The 26,449-nt window shown below is 39.4% G+C and overlaps 1 protein-coding gene across 12 annotated transcripts; it reads right to left on the reverse strand.

Annotated features, from left to right (window-relative positions):
• Positions 1 to 125: 125 nt before the first annotated feature.
• On the reverse strand, positions 126 to 26,299 carry Cora (erythrocyte membrane protein band 4.1 like coracle). Of its 12 annotated transcripts, none has more exons than XM_076317453.1 (15): positions 26,150 to 26,299; positions 14,259 to 14,431; positions 14,045 to 14,192; positions 13,677 to 13,971; positions 13,243 to 13,581; positions 12,995 to 13,167; positions 12,699 to 12,838; positions 11,803 to 11,889; positions 10,985 to 11,218; positions 5,958 to 9,521; positions 5,118 to 5,225; positions 4,809 to 4,919; positions 4,232 to 4,336; positions 3,422 to 3,631; positions 126 to 3,353 (listed from the first exon to the last, which is right to left on the reverse strand). In XM_076317453.1, the coding sequence occupies exons 2-15, from the start codon at positions 14,415 to 14,417 to the stop codon at positions 3,174 to 3,176; spliced, it is 5,853 nt and encodes a 1,950-aa protein (XP_076173568.1). In that variant the 5' UTR covers positions 14,418 to 14,431; positions 26,150 to 26,299; the 3' UTR covers positions 126 to 3,173. The 12 variants fall into 12 exon arrangements, 11 of the variants coding, with proteins under 11 accessions (XP_076173568.1, XP_076173574.1, XP_076173576.1 ...); XM_076317459.1 differs by having other exon boundaries at positions 14,259 to 14,426; positions 26,150 to 26,291; XM_076317461.1 differs by lacking the exon at positions 26,150 to 26,299 and adding an exon at positions 25,850 to 26,082 and having other exon boundaries at positions 14,259 to 14,426.
• Between the last annotated feature and the right edge of the window lie 150 nt (positions 26,300 to 26,449).

Consider the following 26,449-nt stretch of genomic DNA (forward strand, 5'->3'; position numbering starts at 1 on the left):
ATATACGTGTTCTATTAAATAACTACTATTTAAATTATTCATTATTGCCTGCATGCTGGAAAGTCGTGTACAAGATAAAAATAAAATCTATATTAAAATTGCGCTGAAAGGAAATATATGGCAAACTATGTAAAAAGCTGACGGCAAACTAATTACAATAATATTTTATACTACTTTCTAGCACTAAGGCAATATATGTATCATATAAATGTGCATGTAATGTAACATTTTTATAGCTGAAATAAAGTACATTGAAGTTCATGCGTGTGAAACAATAATTCAATTTAAATATAACAAAACGTGCATAGTTAAACAGTTAATGCAGATGTCTTTACGCACGAAACACTATTACAATATAATTATGACGTTATAAAAGTATAATATTAAGTATATAATATTATAATTATTACTTTATCACTAAATGAACAACAGAAGTATTAAAGTACAAAATACTAGTAACTACATTTGTACACTGCTTGAAGATTCATATATTACCTTTAAAGCTTGACTTCATATGCCAACTGAAGCATGAAGAGCACATGAATCTGACACAGAGTGAAGAAAATTTCGTTCGCGTTATGAATTGAGCATAAACGCATAACAATTTCTTCAAGCAGAGCTAGTATAAAATTATGACAATTATAGTTTTATGAAAAATTAAATAAATAACTTTTAAATGACACAGGTATTTATAGTACAGACATACTTGTTAGTCACTATAAGCATGGAATGTTAGATACAATAAAAACAAATATATAAACTATAGTATTACACGGTATAAAAGGTACAAGTAGAAAATCAATTTCTCCTTTATCGTAACTTTACTGCCTTCTGTCATATCGAAACATAAAAATCGATTTATGAAATCTGTGTATATAAATTGCTCACAAATAATGTTCAGAAATAAAAAAAAAATAATACAATGGTTGAGCATGTCTTAAAATATGAGTTAATGCTATAAAATAAAACGAGATTACTGAATCAGTATATTTTATAACATTCGAACATTAGCTGCCAGCGTATAACAAATCTAACTTACAAGACAAAATGCAAATCGCACGTAGATGCTCAATGATTATCCTTTGTTCTAAATACACTATGATGATTCTATATCATAAGAAGAAATTATTTACCCTCGGAAGGATATAATAAACGTAAACAGCTAAAATCTAAATTTCTTCAAAACTAATACATATATAAACATTTAATCCAGTTAAGTTTATGTAAAAAGTAGAAAAGTAAAAAAGATTAGTTTATAATTAACACGTGAAAATATTATTTAGCATTACAAAATAATTGCTTTGTGCAAAATGCAAGCGTAATGTACATGTAATAGTTGTTTGAACAACACTTTAAAGAACAAAGGTATAAACAAGCCTCATACAGTGTGATATGCATATCTTAATGCTGTTTCACAATTGCCGCATGTACTACATACAATATACATATTATTCATACATAAGTATATGAAGCTGCGGTATGCTCTAATATTTATAAATTTATATATAGCTTTATTTCTTCAAAGAAATGTGATTTAAATCTTAATAATTTTATTGTAGATTCAGGTTATCAGCCTTTTCTCCTTCTTAGCATAATTTTTCGCGTTTCATAAAATAATTAAACGAACTATTGAACAAACGAAATCTTATATGAAATTGTAGTCTTAAAACTACAAAAGTTAGAGCTAAATTTAGACATATACGCTGACCAATGCATCATAGCTCTTGGTATGAAGTTACATACATATAATTTATTATCTTATCAGTATTTATTACTAATAATTCTTATCATACATAGTTTCCAAATGCATATTTTAAATGATTAAATAAAGATTGTATACAATAGCAATGTCGTCAACATGTATTTTTTTTTTCTGTTTTACATTGCTGGTACTAATACTTTAGGTTATAGGAAACTTTGTAGATTTCTATTTTCATCAAATAATCATAGATGTTTATGTATACATATATGTATATATTTTTTCTGTATATATTAATATTTTATATTTAAAGGACTTTGACTTTGTCACACAATAAACATTACGTAATATTCATTTTCAAAAAAATATGTCACAAATAATGAAACTATACATAAAAGTATTGCAAAAAAGCTATATTTAGATCGCATGAAAGCGATACGAAATTTTTTATTGTATGCCTGTCACTTATGCACTATAAATATTCCGCTATTACTTTCCATATATTCATCTTTGAGTAATTCCTTTGTATCAACAGATTCATAAAATTACACTAATTGTGTAATTGTTATACATGTTTGCTATACTGTTTATTTGTATTGATTGTATATATACATATGTATGTATATACACACAACACACGTTTTTAATAATTATATAATCCGTTTAGATAGTAATAATATGTTTAAATATCTTCAATTTTCCAAAACATGATTCAACTGTAGTATTGATTAAAATTATTTTCGTTTGTTATTATATTAGGCTCACGGATGAAGTTTTAAAAATGAATATTTTAATTATAACAGAAAGCAAATCTGCAAAAACGTAAAAAAATTAAGCTTACTAATATTAATATTTTAATGTAAAATGTTTGAACAAATTCTTATATGAGTGACGTAATATACTCGTCACACAAGACATCGCATGAATACCATGATTTTACTTGTAATAAAACATTAATGCAAGCTTATAGGGCACTCTGTCTTATCTTTATAACTATGAATAGATCATTTTTTTGTTTACATACATACATGACTATGTATACACAATATGTATAATACATATTTATGCCTCTATATGTAAACAACATATACTCTGAATATGAACACCGTAATTTGTGGTACAAGGTACCTCGACTTATTTTTTTTTTTAGAAAGAGACATCATTGATGTTTCTTCTTGTAGTAACTTGATTTTTAATCAAGTTCAAGCTCATATTATTGGACAACATTTGCAATACGAAATAATGTTTTCCAATTCTTAGAGGAAAAATATTAATTTTGACTTGTTCGATAATATAATACTTAAGTAATTAATGGCAATATTCAGTCCGATCGTTTCTCATGCATTGTTAAAGTACACGTCAATATATGATACAGTGAATATCAATTTAATTTTCTATACTTTAGAGCTACCAGCTTTATATCTGTTAGATATTAGAGTGCCCTTTATTTCTTACAAAAATGTTTTTAAATCGGTTACTGCGCCGTTTGCTGTTGGATTTCTATTTTTTCTACAGTCATATCAGGATTCATAGCAGTGGCTTCTTGTATCGCCTCTGCCAAAGCTCGATCATGATCGATTGGATCGCCGTCTGATTGTATTGTTATTTTTTGTTCTACACGAGTTTCTACAACTCCATCTCGTTCAGTTTTGTACTAAAAAGATAATAATGTCATGTTTGGTATTGTAAACAATATAAAATATTAAAAAAATAAAATCTTACCGTGATTGTTTCAACAGTACGAGTTTTACTGGATATTGTCTGAGAACTAACTATTTCTCCAGTTGCACTGTACAAACCATCTTCACTCTCAACAGCTACTTTCCTAGTTTCAGTTGCTACCAATGGAACTGTTGTAGTTGTTGTTACATAATTCTCTGGTTCTCCTTTGTAAACATTTGTTTCAGTTGTCACAACACCAGCTGGATCACCCTAAATACAATTTAAATAATGGCATTTCTTTTATAGGTAAAGTGAGAATTAAGAAGTATGTTTAAAATAAAATAATATGATATGATAAATTAATACCACAGAGTTATATAGGTCAGATACTGTAAACCCATGTCTTATCAAAATATTATAGTCATTATGTTAATTGTATGAACTACTGATTGTACCTTAAAACCAGTGCTTCTGAGGTAATGAAAACATTAATTTTTTTGTTACCACTGTGAATGTTATTTTTTATGTTCCCATGAATGTTAAACAATGAGTACCAATATGAAATGAGTAATTATGTATGTATGTGAGCATTATGTAATGTATTTTAGATCATTTAAACAATATAGGTATTTTATATAAGAAAATTAACATTAATAGCATCCTTTTAACAATTGTCATTCACTTTAGAAATGCTTTCAGTACATTTTATACTGTGCAATAAAAATACATGAAAAACATGTACCTTGATGAAGATCCACCCACAGACTGATTCTCAAAATAGTATTTTAATCTGTGCTTATATCAATAAAGTCTTTTTTTGAAGGCTCTTGATAATTGTCAGACATAATAATTCCATCCCTGAAGATTTACCTGATAATATTGATTGTAGAATGCCTGTTGATCATCTTCAAGGTCAATTGGAGTACCTGAATCATCACTGCTTGAACTGGATGTACTGAGCCTTCGTGAGAACAGCTACACCATGCAATGTGTTAGCCAAGCCGGTAAAAATTAATTACAAAAATAAATAAAAAAAAAAGTAATTAGGTGAAAAATAGCATGGATTTATAAATTAACCAATATTATGACGAGTTGAGTATTACCATTTCCTTTGTTTAAATATATTGTATTATTCTGTTATATGTATATTAAATGCATGTGTCATTTTTATTTATTTGTATATATTACATAAGAAATAAGACTGTGTGCTTCAAATGTATTGATATCATAAAAATCATGATTTTATGGAAATTTTGATAAAGTTTAAAAAAGTATTTAAATGTATGTGCAATGACCATATTACTAGCATGGAACACAATATTATATTTTGATGATTTAATGTTAGAATCAACCAAGTATATGACATGAGGTAATTTACATAAATGATTACATGCTTCATCCATTAGTGGTGAGCTTTGTATATTTTTAACTATAAACATACTATTACCTGTTCACCAGAAAGTACATGACTGGTTGTTCGAACTTCTTGAGTTACTACTCTCTGCTCCTGTCTTGTTGCACTGGTTGCAGTTGTATGTGCTACAGTTTTTTCTTCTACCTAATGTAAAAAAAATTATAAAAAAATAATTCTAGCTCTATAGAGATATACATTATATCAAAGACAATATATAAAAAAAATTCAAAATATTTGCTGAGCAAATAATAGACAAGCAGAATAAAATGTAAAGAATGAAAACATGTTTTAACATGTTAACACTTCATTAATACATCAATAATGTACAGCAACATTACAAACCTGACTAATTTTTTGATTCTTTTCGAGGTCTTCGTGCATTGTAGCAGTACGTGTAGTAACAGCAGTTGCTGTCATATATGGAGCTCTACCATCATCAGGTGCCTCTGCCTAAATACAAGTACAAGGTGACTAATGTCTTATAATAAAGGGGGTAACATATGTGCATATAAAATTAGAAGAAAGTACATACAAGAATATTAATGAGTTAAATTTCTTGTTCTTTCTTATGCACTGGTTTCAAGATGATTATAAATATTTTATTTAAACGTTTAATTTAAAATTTATATCAAGAACACATATTTACTGCATGCAATACACAAATACTCAACAGCTAAGGATCATATTGCAATATCTACAATGCATGTCATAAAACTATTAAGTACACTACAATCAATATTACTTAAATGTTTCTATACTTATTAAAATATTGTAAAGTAATAAATTGTTATTGAAAAAAAATAAAATAAAATATACCCAGACTTGATCAATTCTAGATTTAATATTTAGTAAGATATCTTGAATGAGAAACAGAAGAGTCCAAACAAATTAATAATTACATGGCTTCCCTTTTCTCTCTACCGATTGTAAAGAGAAATCGACTCTCGATTGGTCCCGATCAAACGACCGGGCTTCGAACATACATGTTCCCCGAGACTCTCCAGAAGGAACTTCGGGATTCCTAAATCGATATAAATCGGACAACGATAATTAAGTATTTTCTACGTTACTTGTTGTTGTTTCGTCTACTCGCGTCGGCCACGTTCATTCACGCTCGTACTGCGCTGATTTCCGCGGGCTAGACTAAAATAATATTTTATGTTACTATAAAAATTATATCACCTTGTTAATCTGTGTGGAAACTGCTACTTGGCCTGTGCCTCCAGGTGTAAGATCCTCGACTTTTTCTTCAATATTTTGCGTCACGCCTTCTTGGTCCTTCACTACTGATTGCTTGGTTGTTGTTTTCACTATTGTTGGAGCAGTGCTTGAAGCTACAGCTTTTTTTATTTTTGAAGAGGTAGGCTGAGTTGTGTCTTGAATTTCCTTCAAAATAGTATCACTATCTAAAGGTTGTCCAGTGCTAGCAAAGATCATACCATCTTTCACAAATGCTCCCTCTTCTCCAAAGATTTCTTGATTCATTAGTTTACCAAATTTATCATGAATTTTGCCATCTTTAACATAACTCCCATCGTTTGCAAATGGTGCTTGCCTTACCGGCTTTCCATCTTTATCGCAAAGCAAACCCTTACGAACTAAACTGATAGTAATTACAGTGTAGTATTTATCAAGAGGTTTGCCTGTGGATGTACAGATGATACCTTCTTTAACAATGTTGCCTTTTGTATCAAAATTTCCATGTTTTAAAGTTTTACCAGTTTTATCCACCACAACCCCTTGTATTACTTTCAACCCTTCAGGACCAAATGCTTCTTGGGTAAGGAGTTGTCCATTCTCATCATAAATCTTTCCATTTCTAATATAACTAGTTTCTGGTGGTAAAACACCTTGAGACATCGGTTTTCCATTGCTTCCATAAAGGAGACCATCTTTAATAAAACTACCGTCATTTTTGTAAGAAGTCTGATTTAAAGGTTGACCCGTATGATCAAAAATTCTTCCATCTTTAATAACGCTGCCATTTGTATCAAAATCACCAGATTTCAATGGTTTACCATCATTGCCATATATTAAACCATAGCGAACGAGCGTAACAGAAATTACTGTTTGTTTTCGATTTAGTAGCTTTCCATTTGGTTCGTATAATAAACCATTTTTTATGTAACTTCCGTCATTTCCAAACGTTCCATGGCTAAGCGGTCTTTTACCTTTGCCGTGAATGTAACCATTAACGATGTACCCTCCATCGGTACCGAATGAACTATGGTTCAAAGGCTGTTTATCTTTTCCATAAATTCTACCTTCTTCGATATAACTTCCACTAGGTAGTGCAGTACCAGCATTTAACAACTGACCACCCCACCCATATATGAGACCATCTCTAATGTAACTACCATCAGGTTTGAATGCTCCTTGTTTTAGAGGACACTGGTTCTTATCATAAACTATGCCATCTCGAATATAACATCCATCTGGAACAAGGGATGCTAAATTCTTAGGATTTCCTTGACTGTCAACAATTTTTCCATCCTTTACTGCTAAACTGTCTGGTCCTTTATCATCTTGAGTTAATGGTTTTCCATCCCTACTAATAATCAATCCATTCTTAATAATATTACCATCAGGTCCAAATACACCCTCTGAAATTATTCTGCCATCCTTTCCATAAATTATACCACCAGCAACATATGAACCATCAGATCCAAAGATATCCTTAGTCAACGGTATACTATTACAATCGAAAATTACTCCATTTGCGATGAAACTATCTTCCGGAAGAGCCGAACACAGATTTAAAAGTTTACCATCGATACCATATACTAGACCATCTTTGATGTAACTTCCATCAGGTTTGAAAAATGAAAACTTTAAAGTCTTTCCATCTTTGCTTAATAATTTACCATCTTTAATAGCTGCACCTTCAGGTATTAATGAATCTTGATTAAGAGGTTTGCCTCTTTTTGAATGAATAATACCTTTTTTTATATAACTTCCATTTGAACCAAAAGATTCTTGCTTAACTGGTTTACCATCTTTTCCCATTATAATTCCGTTTTTTATTAGAAGGCCATCAGGCCCAAGAAAAGCACTTGTCAGTGTTATACCATTTTCATCATAAATTACACCATCTTTAATCACGATGTCATCAGGTTTGAAAAGATTTTGTGACAATGGTTTATTATCATTACCATATATAATGCCTTCTTTAATAAAACTGCCATCAGCTATTAAAGGAATCTGACTTAGAGGTCTACCATCTTTTCCACATATAATACCATCTTTTATAAAACTCCCATCAGGTTTATAAAATGCATGTTTAATTGTTTTTCCATCCTTACCAACAATTTTCCCATCTTTCAAATGAGCACCACACGGAAGCAAAGAACCTTGACTCAAAAATTTTCCATCTTTTGAATAAATTATGCCATCTTTTATGACAGATCCATCTGAACTAAAGGATTCATGTTTTACTGGTTTACCATCTTTTGAATAAACTTTTCCATCTGTTATATAGTGACCTTCGTGACCCAAAGTACCATTATCTAGAGCATTTCCTAATCGTCCATAAATTAAACCGTCGTAAACGTAGGTTTGATCAGGTATAATTGCAATTTGATTTAAAGGTTTTCCATTTTTATCAAATACTATTCCCGTAACGATATAATTTCCATTTATACCGTATGAACCTTGCGTAAGTGGTTTAGAATCGGGAGTAAATATAAGACCATCTTTTATATATGTTCCGAGAGGACCCAATTGGCTGTATTGTACTGATTTTCCATTTTTCATGACAATTTTGCCTTCTTTGACTAGTGTGTGGTCTAGTCCCAATAAATGCTGATCAACTATTTGTCCATTACAATCATATATAATACCATCTTTAACAGAATTTCTTTCAACGCCTAAAAATGTTTGGTTGACGGGTTTACTATCTTTAGTCGTAATTATACCATTGTTAATATAAATTCCATGAGGACCAAAGTCATCTTTTTTAATCGGGATTCCATCCTTTGTACAAATCTTTCCATTTATTACTTTACTACCTTCTGGGCCAAGATTATGTTGATCTAAAGGTTTCCCGTCTTTGACGTAAATAACACCTCCGATAACTTTAGAGCCATCTGGAAGTGGCAAAATATGGTATTCTGAATTGGATTCTGTAAACGGTGATTGCAGTGTACCGGGTTGATAATCAGCACATTCTTGTTGTTGTTCAGCAGCAATAAAAGCTGCTGATGCATTTTTATCAGTTTCCGGTTGACATACAGCTTTTTGCTGTTCTTTTAATCCCGCAGATTCCACGTAATTAAGGCCAGGGGTATTTAATCCTGGCGAGGGTTTATTAGTATCTGCTTCTTTGGTTTTCCTTTTTTCTGCTGATTCTGCTACTTTCTTCTCCTCTCCTGGGGCATAATTAAAAGCTAAGCCTGTAGCTTTACGACTTGCAGCAGTTGGTGATTGTTGATTTTGAACTCCAGGCGACGCTGGTCTATCTTCGTATGAAAATCCATGTGGTGTGAAAGGTTTCTTTGTTGGAGAAGTTTCCGTTTCTTCATAATCGTAAGGTTTTGTATAGCTAGGGAGCGGCGGAGATTCCGGAATGGTTTTTGTTTTCTCAATATTTGATGTTTCAGTCAAAGGTTTCACTTGCTTTTCCAAAGTAGAAAGATTCGATTCCGTGTCACTTTTCTCCACTGATTCTTCTAGTTCTTTGTTCTTCTTCTGCTTCTTCTGCTTTGCATCCTTTTCCTTTTTGCCAAATAGGAAGCCACCAACAGGACTCTTTCATGATAAACAAAAACATGCAATACTAGAAACATGCCATATATCTAATATATATATATATATATATTTTTTTATAAATGTATCACAAAAAGAAACTAATAAAGCTAATAAAGACTACATATAAATGCATTGCTATTTTCTTTCATTTACAAAAATAAACTAAAAGTCGTTGTTTAAGATTCGAGAGTTAGTCTCTCCTATATGTAAAAAGCGCGCGTTCGTGAAAATTGTTGCAATAAGCTAGAGACATTTCGACGATGATTGACATGATATTGCAAGAAATAAGCCTACAAAGACAACGGATGAACGAACTGACGGTCAGTAGAAATAAATTAGATAACGAGAATAACAAGAGAATAGAAGACCTGAAAAACTCTCACCAACGCGATAAATGTTCACATCAATACAGAGGACGAATTCTCCGATCAAGAGGATCGGAACGACGTCAACAACGGAGTTCGAAATTGACAGAAGACGAGGAAGCTGATTTGGACCACAGAGACACGCAAAGAGTACCATCACGAATAAACAACGACGACCAGCCAAACACACAGGCAAGCGCAAATACAAGTGATGTCATCAGAATTATAGAAACGTTACGCGATAAGAATGATATTGGAGTAGAAGAATTTATTCGTTCTACGAAAAATAGCTAGAAACAATTGCCGAGAACCTAAATTATTGCTTCGCACGGTACTAGCGGAAAATACGGATCAAATCTTTCGCTAACAAGTGCCATAGGAGAATTCGTCCCGTCAGACAGTTGTCGCAGCAAATCTAAGCAGCAGAGAGTTACATCGAGCATACGTCTACAATCGCAAAACTCGAACACAGAACACCGACCACGCGAAGTCGCCCACGAAGTCGCCCCCTCGTTGTGTGTTGAGAATTAGTTTTCGTTATCCGTTCGACGAATGTTCCTCCTCTCGCTTTCGTTTCACGTTAAATTCGAACTGGTCCACGCGGTTCTGTATCGTCGTGGTTACCTCGTGCTGACCGCAAGTCACGCCAAGTCAAGTGTACGCGACGTCTTAAATCAATAAATTGTCATACAGTCCGCTAATTGTGTCTCGGTGATTGAGAGGTCTCAACTGTCCCGTCTCATTGTACAACTTAAAAACTCTTGCTCCCGCTACTCGTCGCGCATCAGATCGGTGCGGAACTCGGCTCGCAATTCGTCCCGGTCGAACGACTGGACCTCGAAACAGGCGTGCAGATCTGTATTTTGGGTCTATACATGTACATGTATACTTATAATACGGTATTCTCTCGAAACATTATGCAGGTACACTGTTGCGTACCTTTGTCTTGTAAAATTCAATGGAACGTATTCTTTACTTTGGTATCTTCAGTTTTTGTGCATTAAAAATGTACTCTAACAACGACCATGATGAACTAAACTTTTTTGCACTAACTATAACACGCTGTATAGCACGCCAGTAACAGAACAATGTACTTACCTTTATTTTTTCTTTCTTATCTTTATCACGTTTTTCTGGTGTTTCCTTATCTTTCTTTTTCAATTCTTTTTTACTGGGCGACTTTATGTCGTTGTTGTCAAGGATAGCACTTTCATTTATCAGATCAGAGTTGTTGAGATCGTTATGATTTTCCTTTTCATTTTCGTTTTGCTTATCCTTTTTCTTCTTAGATAGACCACCGGGCGGTAGGACAGCAATTCCTCCGACCGGTTTCTATAAGTAAATTTATAATCACACACTGCTTCATGCAATAAGCACGAAAAAAGTCTATGGCTAAGCTACTATTAAACTACATATTTTTACATTCTCTTGGCATATGTTTCATGCTTGACAACGAAGTACGGTCTGCGCTCTCAAAAAATGTAGTCGTCGTTTTGTTAGGTGAACATACTTTCCTGCAGAGTTTACTCAGAGTTTATCAAACAATGTCAAATTTTTCTTCCGATACTGCACGTAACATGACGTTGCTTGCTATGATTGTTATTTACATGCGAATATAAGCATTAGCGCGGTTAAATTTAAACATTTCATTCTATGAAAATGATTAATATAACTTACGAAAATATTTGCATAACTTTCTGCACCTGCGCATGCTCGTGTGACGCCACCGTACATTAAATGTCGGGTGACCCGAAAATACAGCTTTGAGGCGATGGCCGTATAATTTTTGCAGAAAATAAATAAAAAAATAGCAACATGCATTGAAAAAAGGAAAACACCAAATGGTCACATACATTAATAAAAGTGGAAGTATGTTGGTTAATGCAGGACAGTACGTCCCAGGTGAAATTCTATACCTTTTTGCCACGATCTGCATCATATTCTCCTTCCAGGCTACTGGTACTGCTGGCTGATGTTGTTCCAGCACTTGTTTTGCGTGTGAGCTACCGGTGTTAGTTAGGTGTCAGTTAGTTTTTATGGTCGAAGCACTAGGACGTGAATATTGAATCGAAGTTTGTGAAATTAAATCATTACATACAAATGCCGTGTGTTCGACTTCTGATAATAATTATAAGACAATGTCTTGTAAAATCTACACGGTTCTACATCTCTTGCATGGGGTTACTTCAAATCCTTGTAAACTTGTACAAGTTAATTAACCGAATGCATACAGAACTGTTTCAATTATTGTCTTAATATTTACAAATTACGAGCGTTTAAATTCTCACATGTAATTCAAGAGTTGCGGTTAATTAACTTGCGCTTTAATCGCTTAACTTGTCTCAATAACTCCAGAATGGATATAATAAAATATCTAATGCATACAACCATGTCTAACACATGGTATACAATAAATTATTAACATGCCACGGCTACAAGTATCATCTGTTTAATCTGAAAAGGTGCACGGTGATTAATTTATACTTTTTATAAAATATTCCATCTTCTCTTTCTTTTAAGCGATCCAATTGGTGTTCTACCGTTTCTCCGATAATACTTAAAAAATGTTACCGTATGGTAGCAACGTGATTAAACAATTAGTTATATTTTTAGTACGGTAAGTCTTTAAAAACAAGTTTTGTTTGAAAGCGTAGACCGCAGATAAAATCAGAAGTAATTCCCTTAAAACCTATCTTCATGAAATAGTTTTTCAATTTGCATGACGATTTCATGCATCTTCTACGAACTATCTCTATGTCGAATATATATATATATATATAAAAAAATTTGATATAACTGTATTCTTTTTTACCTTTTCCTTTTGCTTTTTAATTGGACTAGGCCGTTGATCTATGTGCTCCATATCGGGAATCATTTCAGGTTCGTAACTCATTGTATGTCTCTTGCTTGGTTCTGAACCATAACTTTCAACCTGTTTAGGTCCACCTAACGCTATGTAAGGCAGTCACGCTATATCAAAATCTTAATGTAATCTAATTACTTTGTAATAAAAGCATCGAAACGGTACTTGTAGTCCGTTATAGATACAATATTTTTATATCTACGTGAACGCAAAATAACATTAACGAATGACAAAAGTGGTTTTACCGTCCATGCTGCGAGATGTAGGGCGACGACCGCTCAATGATCTTTCAAATTGTGGAGGCTGTCTATCGATAGGAGTCTTTTTCGTCTCGTAATGAGTTCTTCCGGAGTATCGGAAGCGCGAACCCAAATGTGGTATCAAACCTACTTTCTTCACAGGCTCTGGACTCATGAGCCTAAAACCGTATTAAATAACATCTAATATTTTTACGCTTGTTTCGTAACCTCGATATATCTAAATGGTTATTCACCTGAAGAAAGTATGATGCTCTACGCAAACTTTCCACAATTTTTTTGCCGCCCTGTGATTCGCCAATTTGAAGCCAATCGTGGACTCAAATTGCTCGAATTCACCCGGCCTGATTTTTATATAAAAATTATGCCTCTTGTAGGAAATTTTCAAAATCTTTGGCCAAGCGAACCTATTGATTCGTAATCGGTCCCTATAAACAAGGAGGCCCGACGAACATACACCCAACATTATATCAACACCTTCGGAATCCTTAGCGGGATGAAGATCAACTCCATACATTGCTAACTTTTTCGCGTTCTCGAGATAGTGGAGCTCTGCTTCGGCGGGTGTTTGACCCCTAAAAATTCCCAAACGTAACTTTATCGCTTTTTCTTGTAAATCAATCACGATATCGTGCTCGATACAATTTGTCAATTAATAGTCGAAACTAACTTATGCGTTTTATGCAGGTCCATTACTTTTTCCACCAATTCCGGTGTCTGATTCGGGGCAAACTTGAAATCCTTCAAGTAAGTACGACCATGCTCGTCCGGATCGTAGTCTCCAACTTCGGATTGTACTAAATACGAACCTAGAAGAGCGTGAGTCACAAAAGAACACGGCAATCGTCCTGTGATAATGTCGTTTCTTATCTGAAGGCATAGCTGATATCGTGTTATGTCTTCTTGTAATTGAGCTGGGTCTGGCGGATAAAACTTCACCTCGAAATTAAATTTCCATGGTTCGTCTGCGAAAATTAAACGAAATTGATGTCTACAACGTGAACAATATCGTGCGAACGTAAACGCGATGATACAAACTTTTTACAAATTTCGTGATCCTTCTGTCCAGATCTAGCCAGTTACGTGGGTCGTGTCTGTCCTCGTAAATAAGGCCGAAGTAGTCCTTCTCCAGTAGATTCATCGTCTGACAAATCATTTCGAGCAGTTCTTGGCCCTTTGCCTTCCTCTGCAATAAAGTAAACGTTGAAAACATTGCGTGCTTTAAAAATCGAGGGAACAATTTACGACTCACGTCGATGTGAAAGTCTTTGACGGTTCCATCGAGCAGGGTGATCTTCGCAATAGCCGTCTTGCCTTTGCTAACTGGACTTTTCGTAGGGGAATTCGTTCCGGTCCCATTTTCTGCCGTTACTTCCGGTGGCCCACTAGCGGACTTTTGTTCCTCCGGCATACTTCAACCCTGTGCTGAAGAAAACCGTGATAGTTAAATTTCTCGTCGTATCGATGAATAAGCTACGAAAATTTCTTTGTTTCGACAAAGCGCTCGTGTGCTATATCGAGAAAAGATCACGTGTCGGTGTTGTTGTATTTCAGTATAGATTCCGTCTAGACCAGAGGGTGCCATGTAGAGAAATAATCAATATTGTGCGGGGTTCTCGGTGTTACACGTGCCCTCCGTAAAACACTGTGGCTTCTGTCTCATTAACGAAGGAAAAACCGTGGAAGAGGAACAACCTGTACCGAACTTGACCGTAGAGTTCGCAGATCGAACGTTCGCGATACACTGAAATCATTTGCATCGAACGAATCCCCGCCTTTACGAGCAGAGATCTAGATCTCTATAGCACAGTAGGTGAATCAACGGTCCGATCGACTGGTACAAAATGTTCTCGATCGATTTCGTAAGCGCGTAAAGAGAACTCGATCATAGATTACGGCCAATTGGACTCTTTGTCGCGATAACGTCCTTTTGTCACGACTCGAATATTTTTCACTAAACACACGATATTACGATCTCTACAACCTGGGCGTACAACGCCGATATTTTTTCGGATTTTTCATTTTACGATTTATTTTCTTTTTTTTTCAAAGCAAAGTCCAAAGTGAAAGGCTCACAGTTTTGACGAAGATCCAAAGGTAGCTCTCCTCATCGATGTACAGTCAGTCGCGAAAGTCTTGGTACACGCTCCAAAATGGTCGCTTTATAGAAAGTGAACAACAATTTCGCATATCGTTACGCTCATTTGTCAACAGGTATTGAAATATAGTCGAAAGTAGAGACAGAAGAAGAAAATAATTTGGAAAAAATAGTACACCTCGAAAATATTACACCTTGAAGTATTTTAAGAAAACCTGAATATCGTGTTCGCAGGGAAAACCCTTAACCGGTGACACAGATTTAAATGAATTCAATTTGCGAAAGAACACGAAAACGAGGATACAACAATATAGGGAAAGGTAGTTACCGAGGAAAGTGAGTACCAACGATAATATCGTACGTATCGGTAGATAAACGTGACATCGTACGAAATAGTTGCTCACTTTGAATAAAATGATCGTGTCGTATCGTGCACGAAGACTTTCGCCGCTGAGTGTATGAACGCGGGGCTAGTCGGACTTCCTATCGCGTTACGAAGAATAGAAACGTGGGTTGGCCGAGTCGTCTCGAACCGGGGGGCGTGTATTTTCAAGGGTATCGGGGATGCATCGGATGTATTCGATGAATAAATTTTCACGGAAATCGTTTACTTCCGTGTCCCCGCGGCCTCCCCGTTGCGCGTATCTCGTTCCCCGATGGGACGCGCGGCAACAACAACCGAGTAGCGGGCACGATGATCTCGAACGACGAGGCGCGAACGAAACGTCGATCGGTGAAGATCCGGCGTTACGCGAAACGCGGTTGAAATAACAGAGAAAACGGTACGAGACGGGAACGATTTCGTAAGAGTTTGGTGGACAGGTTGCAGCAGTTACGTGCGATGGTAAGCGCGTGTGTGGATTTACCGCAGGTCGTTGGCCCTTCTTCGAGATAGAAGTAACGCGGTGTCCGCGCGATGTTGTCTCGATACAGAGCCAATGAAACGGCGATATTTATTGCAGCGCGTCGCGCTTAAAATATCGCGCGCGCGTTATTATTGGACGGTGGACTCGCTATAAGTGTATCGTCTAGTTCACGATCGATCGTGTAGCGTGCCAATAGGGGGGAGGAGGTCGGGAGGGGTTGGAAAGGTTCTAAAGAGACGGGTTACGACGTGTAAGAAAAAGAAAAATATTCCAAGCGATATTTACATCGAGAGGTCCCGGTGACTCGAAAAGAAGTAACTGCGCGCGACCCTGACCGACACGCTCCGACGGACTCGACTATTCAAATCGACTCCGCGAGTGGTAACGCGGACACACACGGCCTTATGCAACGCCACCCGGGCAAATAGTAATTCAACCTCAATTGCACGGAATCAGAGTCGTACGTAGACACCGGGATACGGTTGAAACGCCATTAGACGGTGTCGCGGGTACGAAGAACCGAGCACCGATCGAACGAAAGAAAACAACGAAGAATAAACGGATTGAAAGAAAGGGAAGGAAAAAGAAAACGAAAATCGGTCTCTCGCCACGATTCGAAGTTCGTTTCGCGATAGGCCAGAGGCTGCGCGTGAGTCATGCACGAACACGGAGAAAGAGAGAAAGAGAGAGACGTAAAGAGAGAAACGCGTGTATCGGTCTGAACGGAAATCACGGTTTAGCGTTCAATTCCGAACGAATATCTCGTTACACAGGCCACGCAAGCCGATCCCGACAAAAGAGTAATTACATAAATTTTGCCCGCGCGGTGCGTTGTGTAACGCTATATGCGATCGAAAACGAAAGAACGGTACACATTTTGCCAATGGTACCGTACTAGACGAGAAAACGGAAGAGCATCGGACACTTTGGGGACCGGGTTAGGGTCTCGGGAACTTTAGAACCGACGATCGGGTCGAGGGACTCCTTCTGGGTCAACTTTCTCAAAATGTGTTCCACGAAGATCGAAAACGGAAAAACGAAAAAAAAAAAGAAACAAAACGCACAACGTCACGCACCACTCTTCGCGGAACACCTCTTCTTGCGAATCGTGCGGACCGACGAACAAAGGATGTTTCGTTTCTTACGATTATCTCTTCTTCGTGAAACGACTCACGATCTCGAAATAAGATTGAAACAATCAACGTCGACTAATTTCTTAATACCCGATCAAGAGGACTAATGCACACGCCGTATTCGTATTCCGCTTATCACGCTTCGGTTAGTATCGGCCGGCAGCGTTCTTCCCGCGTACTGCACTTTGACTCGCGTCGAGCGAAAATCTGATTCACGTTCGACTTGCGTGGAAATTACAGTGGTATTCGCAGAATTCGTAAACCGTTCGTGCCGCAGCAAGTTCGACACGCAGGATGTCGTCATCGCTAGAAGCAGACGTCCTTTACCGTGCTCTTTGCCAGCGCGATGAAGTAATACACCGATTAGCAGCCACGATGACGCGAGTGACCGATATCGTATACGTTAATACAACGAATTCTATTAACTATCGGCAAACTGGATCGTGGATGCACCAACGACGTTGACCCTTTGCACTCGAGCTGGGTTCTTCGCTACCGGAAACCGACACCTCGAGAAAATCCTTTAAGTCGGAAAATTAATCCCGAATGGAACATTTTTGTACACTTTGCGTACGTGCGTTTACGCTCTACAAGAACGTGATATTTAAATTCCAATTTGAATTGAATTTCAATTCGAAACCACGAAGTTTTCCCGGATCGAAAATAGTACACTCAATTAACCGACGACCGAGGATCTCCTCGAGTCCAAAGGGTTAATAATGATCCAGAATCGGAGGATCAGATTTGAGATCACGGACAAACACCGAACACAAGGGGTGGGTTTCGTACCCTGCGTGACTTGGTCGATTACGTGGATCGCGACCCAATACCCGGAGTACACGTTCCAGAGGTAACGAGTCGTAAGAAAAGCCTCGAATCGATGTGTTTCGAGTGTCCAAGGACGCGAGACTCGTCAAGGGTGTATAACTCGTTATCGTCGAGCAACGTAGAGACCGCGAACTGAAATTATTTCGCTCACGATCAGAACGTTGGCTACGATCTGGTCGATTTTCGGAATTTTCCCGGGAAAACTGTCACGAAAATATCTCTCCCGCGTTGTACCCGGTCGACTGCGCAAATAACGAAACTCGCGATTCTCGTTTTGTCGAACTCGCGAATATCGTTTGAAACGCTCCATCTCCGAGACGCGCGGAAAGAACGCGATACGATCCTCGTTTCAGCAACGGGTCAGTTTAAAGTTTAAAGGCTCATTGAATAGGCCGAGCCGTGTCTGAAAGAATCTACCTTTTTTTTCTCTCTTTCCGTCGCCGAGAGGAGAGAGATCCTTTCAAAGACGCGTGGGTCTCGTTTGGTCGTATGTCAAAGGGCTGATTGTAAACGAGGGTCGCGTGATCCACGGCACACGCCCACACCGCCGTGTACACACACGGCTCGCGGGATCTCTCATCCTCCGTGCGTATTAAAGAGCCGTCGACTTTAATGAAAGAATTCATACCTCTCGAGACGCGGCGCGGAACATCCTTCGAGGCCACCGATCGGTGGATTTAAAAATAGAAGGGCAAAGATACGGGAGAGAGAAGAAGAGAGAGAGAGAGAGAGAGAGAGAGAGAGAGAGAGAGAAAACAAGAAAAATCGTGACGACGTTTAACTTTTTCGAGGATCAATCGAATTACAAAACGGACGATCGGTGCGTAACGATGTTAATATTAGATCCGTGCGGTCACCGATTTCGACGCGACATTCGAGAGAAGTGTCCACCACTCGCGAGAGAGCTGGATTCGTTCCAGTATTGTCGCTTTATTGCACGGAAAAATCGCATTACTTAGGGGATGACCTAATTCGAGCTTGATCAGAGTGAGCAGAGTTCTCGAAACTCTTGGAGAATACACGACGGTGGCGTCGTCCACGGATCCTCGATGACGCAAACTACCAACGAACGACGTAAACATCGTGGTCGAGAGCGCTCGAGAAGTTTCGGTATAGTGGGGAGAAACGATCACGGTCGCGAAAAATAAAACTTTACGAACTCCTCCTCGTGGTTATTTATAGCGCAACGAGTAATTTTCATCGATCTCGCGACGATAAAGAAAGGTACGAGCTCGACGGTTGGCGCTTCGAGGATCGGTCCTCCATCGTGGAAACGTCACGCGAGGACCCCTCGTTTCTCGTCGTTATCGTACAACGTTCGACTCTCCCCGAGCTCCTCCGACACGTGCTGCTAAAATCTCAATTTCAATTTGGAACGGGCTACGTGCACAATCGTTCGTCCCTCCGGGTGCACTTCGATCGCGAAAGGGACAGGCTTCGTACCCGAGAAGTCCCAGGACGGTGGAAAACGTCCGAGAACGCGAACGGGCAAGCAGGGACTCGGAGAGTTCGAGTCGCCATTATTGGCCCGTATTTTCTAGTTAACGGAACCCTCCGGTATCTCAATCTGGAGTATCGGAGCGACATCGTACGGTTAACGGATCGACGAAATCCTTATTCAGCGAGCTGTCGGTCCGCGAAGGGGGAGGTATACACCAGAGATACGGATGTCATTAGACAACCGAGCGCATGTACCATAAGCACGTGAGTTTATTAACCCAGTCGCGCTACGTAATCGTGTACGAGAGAGCACGTGAATGAACCAGACAGGCTGCTCGAGAGCACCACCGACGAGCGGACGGACGTACGTACGTACGTACGTACCGAGGCGATCGTTTCGATCACCGACGGTTTAAATCCCTCGACTACGCTGGTGCAGCTCCGTGTAATCGCGGTGCAACGCCGCCTCTCGCGAAAGATCGATCGAAAATCCGTGTGTGCACAACCCCCTTACGGAGATACGGCACGCACTACCGCCACGGGGAATGTTTGATCGATCGACGTGGCCGCGTCGTCGCGCGAGACCGGATACGCGCGAGCTGACAATTTTCCGCCCGACGGCTACCAACAAACAAACGTTCGTTGAAACACGAACAGTGAGGCGACTTGGCCCGGCTGCGCGTGGCTACGTAACAGCTTCCGCGATACGTGCTCTACTAGTATAACGCGATGCCCGATACTACGACCGGAAAAAGAGGCTGCTTCCTCTTCCTCTTCCTCCACCTCCGCTGTACCCTATCTTGTCCCTCGAACCGCTTTTTTTTCTTTTTTCTTTTTCAGAAGACTCGCTCACGATTCGCGATTCGCGATGCACCGTGGAAACGTGCCTCCGCGGTGCACTTTACTTATTACTCCGATGATTACGTCCCACCCCCACACTCGGATAGAGCCCGAAGGAGGAACGTGGAAAAGTCTCGTACGTGCCGACACAAAGAAACCGAGAGGCCCCCGCGAGCGAGCGAACGATTCTTTTGCACGCAAGGTTTTCGACAAACGAAACGAATGTACACGGCTGCGAACGGGGAACGGAAATTGATTCGTAGTCGCCGCGAATCGAGCGTTAAATCGAAACCACGGGGACGACCAACGGAATAGATTTTCAAAGGGTTGGGGAAGAGATAACGGTGTACGAGGAGAAATCGAATTCGTTTGAATTAAATAATATCCGTACGACGCGACAAAGATTATTATTATTATTTTTATTCCTCCGGTGAGCGAGATTCGTCCCCTGTATCACCGCAGGGGGATTAAACGCGCGAGGCAACCGATCGAGATGAAGTCTCGCGCGTGGAAATCACGCCGGTGGAAAAAAGAAAAAAAAAAAAAACACGGTGGGTTAAAAAGAATCGGAACCCCTTCCAACGAGAGGGTGATTTTCGTCTCCGCTCAGACAGTGGGATCCGCGTTCGAGTGTACGGCCAACAGTTGGGACAGTTTTTATCGCCCGGTACAGACACGTTCGCGTCTACCCGCCGATCGAGAGACGAGCGGGGCCGGAGGTACCACACTTCCCAGATTTTTCCTTTTGTCGCTCAACCCTTTCTTTCATCGGTCGCGCAGCACCCGGTATTCACCCTGTAGGTCTTCCTCTGTGTCGTGAAATTCAATGGTGGTGGGATTGCAGGGGCCGGGAAGATAAGAGCGGAATAGGGTGGTGGCTGGTGTAGGCACGAGACGCGGCGGAGAGGGCGGCGACGATTCTTTGACGCGTGAAATTAAAGGGCTCGAAGCTGTAAAAACGGCGTGTATAAATTTCCAACGACCCGGGTATATTCACCGACCGATTCGTCTTCGTTCGCGACGCCCCCGTCGCGACGCTCGCTTCATTTCCCTAATTGCGCGGTGAATTTATCGCACTCGAAACCGACGGAACACCGGCGATAACTCGACGGGCAAACACATCGACGACTGGTAGTAATTTCCTACGCGGGCATTAACGAGAGATTACACGCCCGAAAACCGGGGAATAACCGATCCGTGGGTTATCGAATCGGGAGTCAGCGAACGGTTCCCGGTTTAATTAAACGCCCACCGGCGCGCGCCGCGAGTTCTCGAACGTATTTTTACACGAGGATTCGTTCACGAGTGCTCGAAAAATAAGGGGCGGGGAACGGGGAACGGGGGTTGTTACGCGCGTGTAGATTAAAAGCACGAGAGCACTCGAAGAACGAGTACGTACAATACGTGTCGATCGTGTCCCGAGGGCAGCCTACATGACTCACGGCACGCTTATAATTTATAACAATTTTAGGGGCGTGGCGCGCGGCCAACGATGCGATCGAACGTAACGAAACTTGCGAAATTTTCAATATTTTACGCGACCGAAGGAACCGTGCGACGCGTTCAACGACCCTGTCGACCGTATCTCGCGGCTATTATTTTATCACGTGTAATAGGAACGATCCCATTCGCGAAGCGATCCGATATTCGTTGTTCCCAAGGACTACGCGGATACGTCCACGTACAAGGGGCGGGGTAGGAAACGATAGGTCGACCTCCTTTGTGTCACGGATTTGTAGAAAAACGGTCGGATTTCTACGTAGGAACGCGAACGAATTACAAACACCGGGGTAACCTATTCTTTTTCCAGGCTGTGCGCGTCTTTCGCAGTGATTTCGTGCAATAACAATAGCGATCTTTTACGAGCAGTTTTTCTCCCGACGTAAACCGAGATAATTGGCCGTGTCCCGGGCGTAACGCCACAGTGCTATATACACCGGAGTCCGCGTGTTATTGCGCACTGCTTTTTCATGGCTAAATCGTTTTGTTCTCGCTGCGCGCTCGCTCGCTCGCTCGCTCGCTCGGTTAGTCGGACTTATTCGCTGATTCGTGAAAAGCATTTCGCCGAAGAAACGTGTCACGTCCCTGATTCCGTGCTCTTTCTCCGCTCCCCGGTGGGAACGAAAGTGCTCGGTTCCCGCGAAAACGCGATTCACGGTTCTGCGGCGTGCAAACGGAGAAAGAAAAAAAAACAGAGAAAAGAAAAAGGAATAAAAAAAACAAAAATGATCGCCAGAACAAGCGATTCCGAGCCGCGCGCAACGAGGATTCGCCATGTAGAAAACACGCTCCTCGCGCCGATTAGATGCGCCAAGCGGCCGTGACGGAAGTGGAAAAAGCGAAGAAGAAAGAAATCACACATCGCGCTGATTACATGCATGATTTAATCGAGCACGAGCGCGTCGTGTACGTTACGATCCGTGAACAAGGGGAAAGCCACAAAATAACCTCCGACCGTGAAGTTTCGGTTTAGAATTTTATTTTAGAATTTTCAACGAACTACGATTCGCTTACGATCGGGTGGTGGGGTTCAAATACCGATGAACGTAAAACGCACGCAAAATTAAACTCGCGGTTGAAGGGCGACGAAACGAGAAATATTCGAGCGATTACGAATCAACGTTTCGAAAGTCGGGTCCAAGTTCACATCCTATTGTGAATCGTCCGACCACGTGACAAACGTAGCCACGCCACGCCTTGTTCGCGTTTGGCTTTTAAGATTTTGCATGTGGTACACGCACACCGCTGCATTACCGACTTCCGGTGGTTGGTTTACGGGAGACAGGTATACGTAAACAGCTGCCCGAACAATAAAGTTTCGCGTGAATTAAGCGCGGCCCGAGAGATACGCTTACTACGCTAACAGGTGTTGACGCCTCCCGACTGTTACGTCGAACGTACAATGTTTAAATTTAGCCGGAATAATACTCGATAAAAATGCTAGGAATTCTACGGATGAACCGATAAAGCGATAATATTGGCCGATATAAAAATACCGTGCTATTACCGCACTGAACGACCGTATTCACCTATCAATTGCGCGTGTTCCATTTGTTTCGTGTTGTTTGTTTACATTACATAAAAATTTTTATCGCGAAATAAACCGTTTATACGCGTTTACGCGTCGAACGGTAAATATACATTTTTCTGTACGATAATTGCTCGTGAAATTCGTACCGAACCCGGTTTCGTTTACGTAAAATGAAAACCAGAGTTCTCGTTATTGATTTCGGAATCAATGACTCCGATGGTCAGTTTTCCACCGGTACTCGTGTCATAGTTCATGAGCACGCACGTCCCCTGTAGGAGAAAGGCGCGTTACGAATACATGGCGTATTGCACAGCCGAGCAAGCTTGGTTCCCTCAAGTTCATTGTAACTTTGGTCATGTCGTGCATCACCTCCTATCAGCGCCACACCTCCCTACGCATCAACCGTGAGTACACTTCCTTGCCCTGGTTAACACTACACCCGTTTGTAATAATAATCTTAAATACACAACGCTAGTTATCCTCGATTGATCCGCATCTCATCGAATTCCATCAATGCACAACGCGAAACTATTATTACGATAACGTTTCGATTATTTGAAATTCTCACGTACGCTTCGAGACGTTTCCCATCTCGATCGAATCAGCTGTACACACGTATCGGATATGTGTACATCAGTTTTCTAATTCTTGCGATAAATAATTCAAACCGGGAACTACCGTACTTCGAAAGGCGTTATAGGAGGCGGGACGCTTTGAAATTTGGAAAAAATCGATTCTTTTTTGTCTCGAATGGTAGCTTTCAATCTCAAGAATAAAATGTGAAAGGTCCCGATCTTTAAAAGTATCTATTTTTGGAGGTAGGAAGAGCATAACAGATTCGTATACCTGCGTGCCGCAACGTTCGAACCACGCATAACAGGTCGTTTGAAAACTTTAAATTCGTTTTTTTTTTCGCAATTATGTTTCCAAAAACGGTGCGCGAAATATCTCGAGATCTAGCAAACCGATCAAAATTCGACTTTTCAAACACGAGTAGCTGCCATTTCGATCATTTTTTTGAATTTTTGTTGCACTTCGTTCCGTTCGACCGGAATCGTGCATACCGATGGGCCATCTCGAAAAAGAATCATTGGAAGCGATGATGTCATAAACGCAAACAAAGATTATTTAAAAAACAAATTACTGCTTTCTTATAGTCGATACTATTGTAAATTATACGAGAAAAACTTACATCGATCAAATGTTTACTTTCGCTTTGGTGTTCGTTTATAATACGTACTATTTTTTAACGCCTCAAAGCGTTCTGCATCCTTAAGAAATTCTCGCGTTGCAAGAAAAATGCTGAAAGCACCGGAAAATGTACGAAGGAAAGCTCTTCATCGATTGTTGGTGAGTAGAAGCGCAACCGAGGTAATACATACGTCTTTCGAAAAAGCTGGCACTCTGCGACAAAGTGCATAATTGACCTAATTGTTCGTAACGAACGTTCGCAAGAAGAATGACAAAATTTAGATTCTTCTCAAACAACACGCGTTATATACGATTGGAAATTATGTTTGATCTTGACCATCCTAGGCATATAACAGATTTACGAGGTAGTTCAAAGGTTGGCTACCATAAATCATTTAAAACATTCTCCATTTAATCCAATGTATAAGGAGAGAGCGGTACATACGGCAAAGTATCAAGCGTATGGCACACTTCGCAAGAAGTACTTTACCTTCAGGGTCGCAGACTGAAGCGGGAATGGTAGTGGAAATAAATTACAAATAACAAACGTATCCATCGTTTGTTTCGAATTCGTCAAATATTTGCAACTCGACGACAATGATACTTTTTATTTATCTTCGTTTGCAACGATTTTCAATGGATTCTGCGCGTTTCTTGGTATCGTTGATTCTACGTGTATCGCGAGAGAATGAAAGATACCTTTTCCAACGAAATATGATACTCGATACGCGAGGAATGTATTTACGAGTTCAATCTTGACTACATTGACTCTACGGTCATTCAGATTCTTGAATGCTTTCGTGTTCGACAATAATTTTGAACACGTATAAAGTAATTTATTTCCACATGTTTAATTTTGCGTTAGATAAAATAAATACTACACTGTCACATGCTACAAGACATAGTATACGTGCAACAGCATCTACGTTGTCTATGTTGTATCAAAAACTTTTCATCAACCGGGCCAAACTGATGTTTCCGTAAATTTTTGATCAAATATACGTTATAATGTGCACAAGTTTTGTATTGTACACCTACTTGAAATCAGTGAAGACATTTTGCTAGTACGTGCAATCGTGAATATATTTGACATCCCTGTAGGTTATGTGAATACTACTATTTCTTTGTGTCGTATTAAATTTGTGAAAAAGATTCTTCAATAATCATAATAAAGTAATAGAAATCGAACTACTGACTCTCTATGAAAATTTTTCAATAGTAAACTTTTCTATTTACGTATGTGTACTGACGTACATATATTCGACACATTAACACAAAACACAGAAACATATGAATATTTTAAATTTCATATTAAATACCTCAAAAAAAATTGAATGTTTTTGGTGAAATCCGATCAAACTTCGTTACACCGTGTCGCGAAGGTAATAGGTGAAATCACAAAACTAGTAAACTTACCTATAGGATGTGGACGCGATCTTTTCTCAAATAACGCACCACGACGTGAATATCGCGAATAAAAAATACGACCAGAAACAACGCACAGGGTTGAAACACCAATTGTCTTTTTCTCTTGCGCGAGTAACAGAGTACTTCCTACTGTAAGCACATAAACAACTCTCGTTCCAATTCCGCCGACGGCTACGAATATGAAGCAGGTCCGTCGAATCGCGGGGCGACGCTGGATGCGGCCACGGCCCATATTCGCACCATTTTCAAATAGTCCCTTCACGCGTACAAGTATTATTCGCTACGTACCTTGATGTTTCCAAATTCTTCGTTCAATAAACGATCACAGTTCATAGAAAACCCAGCCACGTTATAAGATTCCCACGATAGTAACGCACCATTTAATTCGAACCGCTAGCACAGTGAATACGGGACTGCTTTCGATGTTCTTACGCGCGAGTCAATATGGCCGACTACCTAGGAAAATCAGTTTCTCTTATGACGCAACCAAGCGAGTACGCCCCGTTTAAATGCATTTTCTCCGCTAGATGACAGCAGATGTGTCATCACCTAAGTCTGCCGATAAAAAGAAATTCTAATCGTCGATAA

The sequence above is a fragment of the Ptiloglossa arizonensis genome, chromosome 8, assembly GCF_051014685.1.
Source record: "Ptiloglossa arizonensis isolate GNS036 chromosome 8, iyPtiAriz1_principal, whole genome shotgun sequence".
Taxonomy (NCBI): domain Eukaryota; kingdom Metazoa; phylum Arthropoda; class Insecta; order Hymenoptera; family Colletidae; genus Ptiloglossa; species Ptiloglossa arizonensis.